Source organism: Cardiocondyla obscurior, linkage group LG09 (genome assembly GCF_019399895.1).
Source record: "Cardiocondyla obscurior isolate alpha-2009 linkage group LG09, Cobs3.1, whole genome shotgun sequence".
In the NCBI taxonomy this organism is placed as follows: Eukaryota; Metazoa; Arthropoda; class Insecta; order Hymenoptera; family Formicidae; genus Cardiocondyla; species Cardiocondyla obscurior.
Genome location: NC_091872.1, coordinates 7100026 through 7113498, shown reverse-complemented (window position 1 = coordinate 7113498; position 13473 = coordinate 7100026). Strand labels below are relative to the sequence as shown.

The following is a 13473-nucleotide window of genomic DNA, read 5'->3' as shown; positions in this document are numbered from 1 at the left end:
TTCCCCCGTTCGTGCTGTGCCTCGGATTGTCGCGTTAGGGGACGGTTGGGTGCGCGAGTCCTGCGTCGTCGTCGCTGCTCCGATTACGGAAATCCGCTGATCGTCCGCGAGCGTTGTATACGGACGCCGAGTGTACGAACGACGTTCGTCGAACGTGAAACGCCGAGGTGCGTGGCACGATGTGCCGACGTGACGGACGATTTTGCGCGCGGTACAAATAAGGAGAGGGGCACCAGAGGAAAAAGAAATCGGGAATCTCGCGTATTGCTGCTGGCGCCTGCCATCCCCTTCCCCTTCTCCTTCACCCTCCCCCTCACCCGTTTTTCGAGATCCCGGCGCCTCCCGTCGCGAGTCGCGAGTTAAATGCGCGGTTAACGATTCCCCGGGTGTGAATATAGAATTCGTGGAACGATTCAGCTTCCGGGGACTCCACAATGTACCGCAAACTCAAGTTCGAGGTGGAGTACCTGACGGAGGAACACCTCACGGGGTTCGAGAGCTACAAGGTGAGCACCCCTTCTTGGGTTTCGATCGTATCTACACCGCGGTGGTTTACGTGTGGTAGAGAATATCGATCTGACGATATTACGGATATATCAATGTGTAATCACACGCGAATTAAACCGAATAGCACATAGTCATGCAATGACAGTCGTATATACATAATTCACAATAAAACTAATTGTTTTAATATTCTAATGTATAAAAATTAGTAACGCCTGATGTAAACAACAAATTTAGAACTTTATCTGATAAACGGCAAGTTGTTCCACCTTCTGGTAAATTTTCCTGTTGGTCAATCATATCTTTATTTTTATTTGGATTTTTTTGGAAAATAAATGGGCACACATTTACCTAATAGGTAAATTCACTAAGAAATTGGAGCAACTAGCTTCAATAGGCTTGGTAATAGAATCAATTGAGTTATTTACTTTTGATTATTTGAATTTCAGTATAGCTCTTTGGATACAAGTCCACTGAGTGTGTATGTTATGCATCCTTTCTGGAACAAAGTAGTACAGGTATGATCTCTTCAATAGCAAAGCCATAGTAGAGCAAAATGTTTTCTTTACAGAGTACTTCAATTAAGAATGTAATTGTTTCTTTTGTTTTAGTACTGTCCAAAATGGGTAGCTCCAAATGTACTAACTTTCTTGGGATTTCTTTTCACCGTGTTAAACTTCATGCTATTTGCCATTTATGATTACTACTTCTATGCATCCAGTGACGATAAGCCAGAATACCCTCCAATACCACGATGGGTTTTTGCCATAGCCGCTTTTAACATTTTTATGGCATATACGCTTGGTATGTGTTTAATGCTTGATTGATTAATTTAAGTATTTATGTACGAAAGTAAATATAAAAATATTTTGTACAATTTAAAATAAACACATAAGTAAAAGTAAATTACCTTTGTTAGAAATGATATGGATTTTATTTATGATCATAATATTGCAGATGGAATTGATGGGAAGCAGGCAAGACGCACACAAACTTCAGGTCCCTTAGGAGAATTATTTGATCACGGTTTAGATAGTTGGACTGCCATGTTAATCACAGTATGTATGTACTCGGTATTTGGCAGAACAGATCACAGTGTCTCACCGTTACGAATGTACTTCATACTGTGGAATGTATTCATTAATTTCTATCTGAGTCACTGGGAGAAATATAACACGGGTGTATTGTTTCTTCCTTGGGGATATGATGCTTCCATGCTAGTAAGTTTTATAATTTTTAATATGAAAATAAATATACTTTATACTAATTGACTCGTTATTGCGTTGGTGCGTCAGAATTTACGTTAATTCTTTATTGATTTTAGGCAACTGTCATTGTATTCACGCTTACCAGCATAGGTGGTCACGAGGCTTGGAAATTTGAGTTACTAGGTAGTATATCAGCGGGACAGATGTTCGAAATGTTATTTTATATTAGCGCACTTGTGTCCAATCTACCGGTTGTGCTTTGGAACATATACAAGTAAGTATCGTGTTATAGTAGTACAATTTCTGTAATTTTTTTTTTTTTTAATTAAGTTAAAAACACGAGATTTATTATGTAAAAAATAATTACTTTTTGCATAAACATGATAATTATTTTGTACTGTTTTGTAGATCATATAGGGATAAAACCGGAAAAATGCGGACATTTTCGGAAGCTATAAGACCCTTGGTACCATTAGTTTTATTTTTCGTAATTTCTACAGTTTGGATAATGCACTCTCCAAACAATATCTTAGAAAAAGATCCAAGAATAATATATTTTGCCATCGGCACAATTTTCTCCAATATATGCGTAAGATACATATATTTTGGTAGTAATTTTATTTAATTAATTTTATTATTAATCATGTTATTTATTTTTATAATATTTATATTGCAGTGTCGATTAATCGTATCTCAAATGAGTAATACGAGATGCGAGGTATTACCGTGGATACTATTACCAATTGCAGTAGCTGCTGTTTTCTCGTTTATCTTGCCCAGTGTAGATTTGAAAATTATGTATTTAGTCTCTATAGTAGCCTTGTTGGCACACATTCATTACGGTACTTGTGTGGTAAGTTATCGAAAAGTTACATATATATTTATTCATTATAGTTATACAGGATCTCCCAAAGAACATGTCGCTTTTGAAAACTGGGTAGGAATGTTGGGAGCGATATGTTGTTTGGGACACCTTGTATATTTTCTATTACATGTGAGATAGCTATACTTAATTATAATTAATATTTTTATTTTTATAATTTATATGACAAACATTTTAATCACGGTATTATCTCTTTTGTAATTACAGGTACGTCAAATGTGCCGGCACTTCCGTATTCAAACATTTTCCATAAAAAATCATTCCGAATGACTACTTGCCGACGATGCATGTTAATAACGAAGAGATAAAATTGAAAAGGAAAGAAAAATCGACAAGACCTTGAACGTGAGAAAAGAAGCAGGCAGAGAGATCTGATGCATACATACACACACACGTGCGTACGCGCACACACACACAAACACACAAACAAATCTTTGAATGAATCGCAAGGAAATTAATCACCGTGACAAAACGGATATTTATTGAGCTAGGTATTCCTAAAATCACGTATTTCACAAAAACACGCGTCGCTCACATGAGATATAGCAACGTTGCTCGCAGAGATTTGATAGAGCCAATTTATTCCACATATCTAAAAAATAGTGCCTCTGCTGCATCACCTATTAATTTTTACCTGTAATAAGAAAATTGTCCAAAATGTTTAATTATCTTACTGTGATATATTTATCCACGTCACCGCTTTATCTCCAAGAGCAGCAATTTTCTCCGTTCTCTCCATCGTGGTATCCTACTGAATTTACATACAACACGTGTGTACGAATATTTTTTCTTTGAATGCTGCCGAGCTCATTGAGCAGTGAACTAAAAATGCACCTCTCTTCGTTTTGAACATGTATCGTCCCTCGGACGTTACTAAATTAATGTACTGATATTATATATACCTTATTTCATTCTTTTCTTTAGCTTTTGAATGCTGTATAAATTACTGGCAATCATGTATATTTTTCCCTTCTTTTCTTTATTGTAGACCCATTGTATGCGTTGTGTAGTACTTCAAGTTGCATTTAGTACAAGATAGTATGTATATCTTGTACAGTAAGAAAGAATCGAGTGCGTTATTGTTTATGTATCGAGTGTACAATTGCGTTAAGATATGTGTACAATTATATTGTGTATAATTTTCCGAAATTGCAATATAAAATTTTAACCAGAATGGGATAAAATGTTGCAGCAATATCAAGGTAGCTAACTTCTTTTTCTCAGTTACTTTGAGACTCATAGTTATCATCTTTGTAGATACATCAAAAAGTAACGTTTTCCAGGCATGTAAAATAAAATATGTTAAGATATGCTTATTAAGACAAAGAAATTAAGTGGTAAACATGAAAACATTAGAAAGAGAATTTTTTTTCCAATGTGAGTTTGTTTCAAGCTTATATGTAAACTTTGTTAGACTATATACATGAGTAATATATATTACAATGTAATATTACGAGACAACCGTGAAAGATGTCACGGAATAAAGAATATTTTTACAAAGCAAAGCGCGTGTACGTTTCTTGGAGGCGCGGTCAGAGCATCGTTTCCGTCAATTTGTGGCCACTCTTTTGTAGTAGTATGACTGAAAGATAAATCATGCATTTTAAGATTAAAGAAAATAAAACTAAATTAAGGGAAAATACAGTAAGCGCGAGCTACGTATCCCCGATTTCATTCATCCACGTACTGTAAAAAATAATAATTAAATTTTACAAACTAATAAATATTAAATTAATGTAAAGTACAAATAATACTATTTTTACTTTCCGATTAATATTAATCTAATTAACGAATACCGCGCGCGATGTAGCCATCAATTATATGTATTGTACACTGAAAAACAGATATGGTGTTTACTGCTAGTGTCGCGCGAAATATTTTAATTTATAACTTTTTTAATTAACCTTTCCGGTTGCAAATATACCCGGTCACGGTATGTGTGAGTGTCCTGTGCGCGGAAGAATGGTTCGGATCCGCAGCTTAGACATCCTGAGAGGAGGAGGAGGCTTCGGAGTGACATCCTACATCGGCGGAGTAACCTCAAGGTAAACATAAACTTATTCATTAGAAGTAATATAGCAATTTGGAAACTAGATTACGATAAATTTACTCTTAGTGCTAAGTAATAGACACAATGCAGCAATTAGTTCGTCAATCAAAAACATTAGGTTGGACGTATAGAAAATAATAAGAGTTCATTAGACGTTTGTTTCGCTTCTCATCTTCTTTGTGCTTCTCGTCAGATATATTTCCTCTCGCATTATCTTCTGAATTAACGACTACAATATATAATAATTTTTTACAAATGCAATGATGTGGGAAGTAACAAATTTCGAATTTTTTCTCGCCTCAGTTATCGTTAACTCTACTCATGCATCTTACACACATCTTACATACGTTTACTCCGAGATCTCTATTTGTGTCTTTAAAACAAAAAAAAACAAAAAAGTAAAAGAAAAAACACAATTTCACTGCACACAATTGTGCTTACATGACAAGGTGGATCCGTAGTACACATAATCCATGTTGACTTTACTACATAATCTCCAATGAAATGTTGAGCGATGACATTCAAATTGTTATCATTATATAATGGTTGCAAGACACATCATGTGATAATTATTTTCTCTCGCGCCAAGACATTGGCGCAGTGTACAGTGAAATGCCGACAATCTCGATGCGCGATGAAAAAGTGACAGCTCTTAATAGTAAAATAAATTGTATATTCGTACTAAATGCGTGGTACAAAATATCATACAAAAATTTACATGGAAAACTACGTTACCGCTACGAGATACCGACACAACCATTGTAAACGAAAAAAATCCACGAAAATGATGTGCGTAACGATAAATATACAAGTAAAAAAACTATATGTTATATGTAACGATGTAAGAAAAAAGTTCGCGAGATATCTTCAATAACACCCAACAGATCTACTAATCTGTAAGTAATCTTTAACTTATATTAAACCTCCAAATCTCACACACGCGTTTTGTCATTATATGACAATATTATAGATTGCACAGCTTAACACAATATACCGAGATAAAGATAACTGCCAATTTAGATATTCATTAGTTTTTGTATTCTCGTGAAGCGATATTTGATGGATGCTGTACAATTTTACATTGATCTAGCAGACGAAGGATTTATCATACAAATGCCGAGACACGTATATCTCGTAAACACGAATAACGAGTAATAAAAATATTGAATCGTAATGCAAACGAGAGCATTGTATAAATTCGCCAGTGGACGATGTGTACATTAGTAAAGTTTCTTCATCTGCGCTTCTTTATTGTCTCTGTAACATAGAAAAAAAATAGCTTTATAAGTCGGATCAAAAAAAAAAAAAAAAAATTATTACTCTATTACGAATAATTACCGATAAAGACTGTACACTAATAATATAATCATCTGCACCGCCATAAATAGTAAAAACATGCTAGTTGTTAAACAATTAGGACAATCTGCACTTCCAGTAGTTTTAACGTCCTTCTTTAACGAGTTTAGCCCATCCCTCACTTCAGTCATAAATGCTTGATAATCATATCCCATCGGCTGTACCTAAAAATAATTTATTTGTTAATATTAGGAAAAATTTTATGGAACTTTTTTTTATTATATACGAAATAATATAGACCTGTGCTGTCGGAGCGCGCGCTTGATTGTTAAGAATAGATTCAGTCTTGGAATGAACTTCTCCCACAAAAGATTTAATTTCCCTAGCGGTATTCAATAAAATATTTTGATTATTCAACACAGTGTCTACTTCTTGTCGACGTATAGTGTCGATTAATACAGGTTGTTGTCCTGGTTGACCCGCAACTTGCACACCTAATTAACCATTTAAATTAAATTAGATCGATACATAATTCTGCTTCTATGTAATCATAATTCGGTCATGGCAAACATTTTACCTCCTTGTCCAAGTTGGGATATTAAACCTAACGTTCTCTCTTGTCTTCCAACTATCTCATCTAATTTCCTGTTAAGTTCACGCAAGGCATCAAACATTTGGCTTTGTCCGGCAAATATCTGCTCTAATTCCTTTTGAGCTTCTGATTGATATTCTTCGTAGTTTAACTTCTGAGCATGTGGATTTTCCCTGTCGGAATAACATATTATATATAAAATATATATTGAAAAAATTATCATAAAAAATCTCACTGCATCTTCTTACACGCGATATTCCTCTTTTTGTTCGTCGAACTTCTTTTGATAATCTAAGTATTCCTGTTGGAGTTTAGCTTGTTCCTCTGTAGGAATTTCACCTCTATCTGATGGTAACTGTCCAGGAGGATGCAGAGAAGTAGTAAGGAAATATAAGACGTCATGATCATCAGCCAGGCCACCTAAGTAGACAGAAATGCATAAAGTATAGAAGTGCATAAAATTATAACTGTATAACATTAATATTTTTCATACGCATACCAGTAGCAGCAGAAATTCCAAAGTATCCATATTTCGGTAATTGGATGTTATCAACTCGAAAGCAAATTTCATAATCTTGCTCATTGTTTGTCATGCCATTATGGAATAACAGCTACAATGAAAAGATAAGTTAAACAAGATGTTAAGATAAAGAAAAAAAATTAAAAATTAATTAAAAAAACTCACAGTTAGTGAATTCATATAATACTCTATTCTCGCTCGTGTAGCAAATGGTTTATTACGGAAATCTCGTAAACAACCTGCTAATTGTTGTGTAGAGCCATCACTATTTCAAAATAAGATAAAACAACAAATTAATCACTGATTAATTGGTTCAAACATGCAAGTAACGTGCAAGTTGATAAATAATATAATTTACTTTGAATGATCATAAGTTTTTGTTCCATCATTGACAACTGCCATGATGTATGGATTATTGTGATTATTGTCATTATCAAACGAGTCAAAGAAGACTCCCAGGCCTGTCCAAAGGTCTGAACTGCCAAAAACAGAGCCATTGTAAAACCCTTTGCTGCTAGTGTACCAAAATGCCAAACCATCTGCTCCTATTCTTCCTCGTCCACTTATTCGAAATACTAATTCTATCTCCCACCAGTCGAAAGTTGTTGGTTGCTTCACCCATATTGCACCTAAATATTTTAGATTTCTCATAAAGTTATATCTTTTTTTTAAAATATTTTCCAAGTATCTGAATTACCATGTAAAATATATTTTCAATAATTTTCCTAAGTAACATATAAAAGCATACAAACCTTTTTGACTTCTAAGTGATGGTGCTACCCTGACATTTTCTGAACTAGCAATAGCATCTGAAATTTAAAACTTAAATGTACACTTCTAAAAGAAAATCAATTATGTTACATGCACATTATAATTGCAATATTCATATAAAATGTATTATATTTCAATTTATATATAAAATCAAATTAAAATTATTATCTTGACAAGAGACAAGTTAAACATATGTTTAATCAAAGTCAAAGAAATACAGTAATAATCATCTCAAATAATAATATTTTTTTTATAACTCTGTCAGACATTTCCTCAGGTATTTCCTCGTACAAAAAGTGAATCTTTTTTTCTGCATTTTAAGTGTACTTTTTGTCACTTTCGTTAAACAGCTCTATTTCTTACTCCAAAGCTCATTATCACGCTCAGCTGATCTACTATTCAGAAAATAATCGCTGGGCATTAGCAGTAATTCCCGGAAGACTCTAGTTAAAGCGTGTCGATTGCAAGATTGCGATTCCACGCCCGGTAAATCACAATCGTTCGCCGATTAATTTCTAACGCGAAAGGTACACACGTCATCAGTGTTTTGATCGGGTTCACGACGGTACAATGCCCCAGTAAGTCACGTTGCCGCGCGGCTAGGGTGGGAAATAAAACTGTGCACATCGGAGTGCGCGAGGAAACCGTGAGTCGACTCGCTACGTTGTTCAAATCGACGACACCGGGGTAACATACGGCTCGCGGTAGACGCGACAGGTGTCGTACGGTTTAAGGTTATACGTTCCCCTCGCGCGTGCGGGAGAAGGGGGCCGTACTCACTTCCACCGTATTCCCAGAATGGCACGCTGCCGTCTTTCTGCGCGAGGTACGGCGGCTTGAACGAGTACTTGTACTCAAACTTCCGATGCGGCGACTCGCTACGGCACGACGACGCGCCAAACAACACGAGGAAAACAAGAAGCCACCTCACTTCGGCGGCCATCTTCATTTCGACTGATCCGCGATCACTCGCGACCGCAGCGTGGCACTCGTGGCAAACGGCCGCCCGGTTACTCTCGGCTACACCGTAAAGTTGCCCGCGAACCACAGAGACCGGTCATTGGTGGCCGGTGCGCGATCCCGGTCGTCCGATTCGCCTGCGGTGATTGACGTGTCGCACTCGTGGCCGGAATTCCGAGGGAGCTGCGATCTCGAAGCAGAAGCGCTATGATTGGTCGATGCGTAGTTTCTCTAGCGCGCCAACCAATCACAGCGCTCCATGGATTGCTTGATCGCGAGCTCGTAATGGACTACGTAACTCGTATTTTTACTGCGTATGAGAGGACATGCGGCCACGCGGCTCGAGTTTAAAACGAAAATGTCGAGGCCTCTGCTCGTAACCCGGGAAGGGCATCATGCATCGGCGCAGCACCTTCTAGGTAACTCCGCTAAAGGTCATGCAGATTGATAAGTCGTATGATTTTTTTTTCGTAGTTTGTAATTGGGTCTTTTTGACCGACAACACGTCGTCGACTATAAATTACTCAATTATAATGTAATCATCATATAGAAATTATTATAATTATATAATAAATTTACATTTACACATGATTTACATACATACGTAATTAGTATTACATCCGTTCTTCGGTTGATTTAATTTTACCAAATAATGAATTATACAACTCATTTTTGGCGTTGTCTGTCCACGTGTCATGTATCGTTATGGGTGCCATAAAATTAACTAATTTACTGTGAACATTATATCGTACTTTCCTACCTTTTGTTGCACGCGTATCGATTCTTTTTTTCATTTTCTTACGCATATTTTGCAATTGAATCCACTGTTTACTGAGTTGTACAGGATCCGTCACGTCTAATGATTTATACTCTATCAAGTCTCTCAAAAGTTGATGATAAAAATCACTATCATCATAAATTTCTACGTCGTACTCATGGATTTTCGTGTTATTATCATCTTGGTTTAGCAAAGATTTACCTACAATATTATATTCGGAACGTTTTAGTTGGGTTCTTTTTCGTAACTTAGATATATTGCTCATAGCATATTCAATTTGTTTTAATGTAGTCTGATCTGTATTCTTGCTTAACAAGCCTGTTGCAATGCGTGTTTTGTTATTCCATTTCTCTATAACAGAATTCCTATATTCTTTATAAAAATCATGATCTTCCTGTAAAACTTTCTCATGATTCTCATAATTATATTTTAATCGTTTTTGTGGTATTAATTTTTCAACATCTTCTATATCTTTGTCAATAATTGTCGGGTTTTCATTTTTTAATTCATTTCCAGTATCGACTGATATTTTCTGTTCTACTGATTCGTCTATATTTACATTTCTATCTTTGTCTTTATCTGCATCTCCCTTCGAGGTAACACATAAATTTTTTGTTTCAGGATATTGTTTTAATAACAAATTTTTTAGTTGCAACATGTTATCCATGATCAATGTCAATTTAGTTTTAGTTTCATTGACTTTATTTACAAAATCTGTGTGAGATCTAAATTCCTTATGAGTGTTGTATTGTGGCATTTGATTGCCAATTACAACACACTTCTGCAGTTTTATTCTCATTTCCAAAAAGCTTTCCCAAAGGTTGAGTTGGTTCCTGATACAGTTGCCTTTTTCGATTTCTGTTTTAAAATTTGTTTCAGGTATTGTTTTAACAGTAGATCCTTTTTGTTTGAGGTCTGGATCACTGTCGACGTTTACATTGTAATCATCTTCTTCTTCAAAGTCATCACTTTCTGAGGTATGTATAGATTCCTCTTTTGCATTGTCACTAGTGCTATCTAATTCACTGTCACCTTCGAACGAATCCTCCAACTCCTCATCTTCGACGTTTCCTTCCGAGCTCTCACTGTCTACATCTTTGTTTATAATATCGTCATCGTTAGTGTACACATCTTTCCTTGCGATCTTTTTACCAGCGTACCTGTGTGTTAAAAACGTACCTAAATCGTAACACTGTCTACATATACTAATACAAAACATACAAATTTACCTCTTATCTATTTTATCCAATGTATCGACATTCTGTTTGCGAATTGTAGACGTTTGAAACTCGTCATCCGAGACAACATTCTCATTGTAAGATTCCACTACCTTTGCCTTAGTGTCGTCCGACTCATCGTCCGAGCAGAAATTCGGTGTTGTTGTAATTAAGGCATTTATTTTGTCAGCTAAACTTTTTCCAGCCATTTTTTCATTAATCGTTATTTAAAAAAAACACGTGTCAACAATTAATATAACCTCAATCTCGTACATTCGTGTCGTACTACGTTGTACGCAACTATAGCAAAATGATATCTTGATTTTTCTGACAGAATGTAGAGCTCGTTTTTGCTACGTGCATAGACGCGATAACGAATTAGCATTTCACTCTCGGGAGAACCCAACATTTTGATTGGCTATTGCGTTACTCGGTGTCGCGCTGTAAACGTTTCCGTGTCTCGTGTGAGTATGCACTCTACGTATTCATTTATCAATGACTATCATACGGTCAAATCCGCCATTTCTGCACATACGTTGGGCATGTTAGTGTTCGTCGCTGGTAACATCAGTAGCAAGCAATCGACACGTTTAATGTAAAAATGTTGTCAAGATTAGCTCTCCGTAATGGTAAATTATGATATTTCTTATCGTTTTCTTTATATTGCATATTTTTTTTAATAAGCAGACTCGACGAGTAACGACTTTGTTAATATTATAAGATTTATTTCTTTTCAGTTATGTAATGATACAGTCGTAATATGTTTTGAATATTTTATGAAAGTATATTCATAAAACTATTATTTTTATATTATGTGCACAGTTAGATACGTAACATTTAAGCTCTCACATTTTTTTTAAAGTAAAAAATATTTAGGATTTTTCTTTAATGAACGATTTATATATTATTAGAAACCAAAGTTTGAAGAAAAATGTTCTTTATCTTTTAGATATGATACAACTTGACTTCTTTTTCTTAATTAAATGTTTTTTTTAATGTATGCCATGGAAGTATGTCATTTTAAATAGTCTGTTCAAAATATATCCCTTAATTTTTAATAGTAATATTATGTTTTCTATTACAGCTCAGATGTTGTCTGTTGCCTTGCGTGGAGCACAAAGTGCTTCCTCAGCAGCAACAGAACCATCTCGCCCTAAACGTTTAACTGACCCAGCTCCAGTTAGACATGGATTCATACCTGAGGAATGGTTTCAAGCATTCTATCCAAAAACTGGTGCATCAGGTAATTGATTTTTTTCTTCTGTAAAAAAGTAAAGCTTTAATTTTAGAATTAACAGTTTTTTTAAGCAGTTAAATTTAATATTTAATTGATCACATTAATTTATTAATTATTTTCACGACTTTAAGAATTTATTACTTTTAACTTGTGTAATTTTAGAAATATGTTGAAAAAAATTAATAACTTTTATTTATGATTGTAGGTTATTTAATAATATATGAAGTAGTAGTGGGTTTTTTTTTTATTGTAACTTATTTTACTTTATTTTGATTTCAGGACCATATGTGTTTGCAATAACTGTGAGCACTTATCTACTTTCCAAAGAAATTTATGTTTTGGAGCATGAATTTTATAATGGGATATCTCTATTTATAATATGTGTTGGATTTGTAAAATTATTTGGCCCAAAAGTTGCTCAATTTTGCGATAAAGGCATAGATCAGATACACAATGATTTTCAAGATACTAGAAATCAACAAATTATTACATATGAAAATCAGATTTCTGAAGAAAAGAAACAACAGGACAGTTTGGATGGACAGAAAATGATAATGGACATTAAAAAGGAGAACATTAAGATGCAACTAGAAGCAACTTACAGAGAACGTGCAATCCAAGTGTATCAAGAGGTAAGGTATAATATAAGAAATTTTGTATCATAAAATCTAAAAAATCAGAATTACATTACTCAATAAATAATGTAAATTAATTTGTGATTAATTATACGTTAAAAATTGCAATGTTACACCCCGCGTAATTACAAAAATGTTAACAATGATACATGTTATGTCTAAAAGTTGCAAATTTTTATTAAATTATTGCTTATAGGTGAAGAAACGTCTCGATTATCAACTCCACATACAAAACCTCGAGCGTCGAATTGCACAGAAGCATATGGTGCAATGGATTGTAAATGGAGTATTGAAGTCTATCACTCCTGAACAAGAGAAGGCAACCCTTCAGCAATGTATTAAGGATCTTGAACTTATTGCTACAAAAGCGTAAAAGAGTTGAGATTAATATAGACAAAATAGAAATAGCATAACCATGGAAAACTGTCGTTGGACGTAATTCACTTCGTTGTGCAGTTAAATATTGGTTTCGAGCCAGAAAACAATGGTCAGAATATTATAAATAAATAAAGAAACAAATATATTACATAGTGTAATCTAAACTAAGCACTACTGTATTAAAAATAGCGTTATTACTATAATGTGCGAGAAATTGAGACGAAATTTTATTTACAAATTTTCTGTTGTGCATCTATTCCGTTTATTTTTTCCATATTGTACCGGGATCGTAAATGCAAAATTACAAATGGATTTTTTTTGAAAATTTCGATAATAAAGGATATTCAAACTCGAAATAATTTATCTCCAAAAATTCATCAACGAACGCAGGTTCGCTGCGCGTAACGACGTGAATTAGTGTCAATTAAATGCCGCTGGTTGCAA

At 34.7% G+C, this 13473-nt stretch overlaps 4 protein-coding genes across 4 annotated transcripts; 2 read left to right on the top strand and 2 right to left on the bottom strand.

Annotated features, from left to right (window-relative positions):
* The first annotated feature begins 212 nt into the window (after window positions 1–212).
* LOC139105276 (ethanolaminephosphotransferase 1) lies at window positions 213–4100 on the top strand. Its single transcript, XM_070661284.1, has 8 exons — window positions 213–506; window positions 954–1022; window positions 1116–1308; window positions 1462–1724; window positions 1829–1986; window positions 2121–2301; window positions 2389–2565; window positions 2803–4100. The coding sequence occupies exons 1-8, from the start codon at window positions 435–437 to the stop codon at window positions 2863–2865; spliced, it is 1176 nt and encodes a 391-aa protein (XP_070517385.1). The 5' UTR covers window positions 213–434; the 3' UTR covers window positions 2866–4100.
* A 700-nt stretch (window positions 4101–4800) lies between these two features.
* On the bottom strand, window positions 4801–8817 carry Ergic53 (protein ERGIC-53). Its single transcript, XM_070661283.1, has 10 exons — window positions 8605–8817; window positions 7806–7862; window positions 7412–7682; window positions 7219–7318; window positions 7033–7144; window positions 6782–6953; window positions 6519–6706; window positions 6242–6435; window positions 5984–6165; window positions 4801–5902 (listed from the first exon to the last, which is right to left on the bottom strand). Exons 1-10 carry the CDS (start codon window positions 8771–8773, stop codon window positions 5866–5868), a joined length of 1482 nt encoding a protein of 493 aa, XP_070517384.1. The 5' UTR covers window positions 8774–8817; the 3' UTR covers window positions 4801–5865.
* Window positions 8818–9086: 269 nt separating this feature from the next.
* Window positions 9087–11128, bottom strand: Aatf (Apoptosis antagonizing transcription factor). Its single transcript, XM_070661282.1, has 2 exons — window positions 10792–11128; window positions 9087–10722 (listed from the first exon to the last, which is right to left on the bottom strand). Exons 1-2 carry the CDS (start codon window positions 10986–10988, stop codon window positions 9399–9401), a joined length of 1521 nt encoding a protein of 506 aa, XP_070517383.1. The 5' UTR covers window positions 10989–11128; the 3' UTR covers window positions 9087–9398.
* Window positions 11129–11264: 136 nt separating this feature from the next.
* Atpsynb (ATP synthase subunit b, mitochondrial) lies at window positions 11265–13243 on the top strand. The gene is made up of 4 exons (XM_070661292.1): window positions 11265–11408; window positions 11864–12022; window positions 12296–12648; window positions 12848–13243. Exons 1-4 carry the CDS (start codon window positions 11381–11383, stop codon window positions 13022–13024), a joined length of 717 nt encoding a protein of 238 aa, XP_070517393.1. The 5' UTR covers window positions 11265–11380; the 3' UTR covers window positions 13025–13243.
* Window positions 13244–13473: the final 230 nt, after the last annotated feature.

Bases quoted from the DNA above. Each gene is read 5' to 3' on its own strand.
- Ergic53 (XM_070661283.1), bottom strand. From the start codon at position 8,773: ATGAAGATGGCCGCCGAAGTGAGGTGGCTTCTTGTTTTCCTCGTGTTG. The intron at 7,863-8,604 runs GTGAGTACGGCC...TTTAAATTTCAG, and splicing joins ATTCTGGGAATACGGTGGAA to ATGCTATTGCTAGTTCAGAA. The intron at 7,319-7,411 runs GTAAATTATATT...ATTTTGAAATAG, and splicing joins AAAACTTATGATCATTCAAA to TGATGGCTCTACACAACAAT.
- Atpsynb (XM_070661292.1), top strand. From the start codon at position 11,381: ATGTTGTCAAGATTAGCTCTCCGTAATG. The intron at 11,409-11,863 runs GTAAATTATGAT...TTTCTATTACAG, and splicing joins AAGATTAGCTCTCCGTAATG to CTCAGATGTTGTCTGTTGCC. The intron at 12,023-12,295 runs GTAATTGATTTT...TTTTGATTTCAG, and splicing joins TCCAAAAACTGGTGCATCAG to GACCATATGTGTTTGCAATA.
- LOC139105276 (XM_070661284.1), top strand. From the start codon at position 435: ATGTACCGCAAACTCAAGTTCGAGGTGGAGTACCTGACGGAGGAACAC. The intron at 507-953 runs GTGAGCACCCCT...TTTGAATTTCAG, and splicing joins CGGGGTTCGAGAGCTACAAG to TATAGCTCTTTGGATACAAG. The intron at 1,725-1,828 runs GTAAGTTTTATA...TATTGATTTTAG, and splicing joins GATATGATGCTTCCATGCTA to GCAACTGTCATTGTATTCAC.
- Aatf (XM_070661282.1), bottom strand. From the start codon at position 10,988: ATGGCTGGAAAAAGTTTAGCTGACAAAATAAATGCCTTAATTACAACA. The intron at 10,723-10,791 runs GTAAATTTGTAT...TTTAACACACAG, and splicing joins TTGGATAAAATAGATAAGAG to GTACGCTGGTAAAAAGATCG.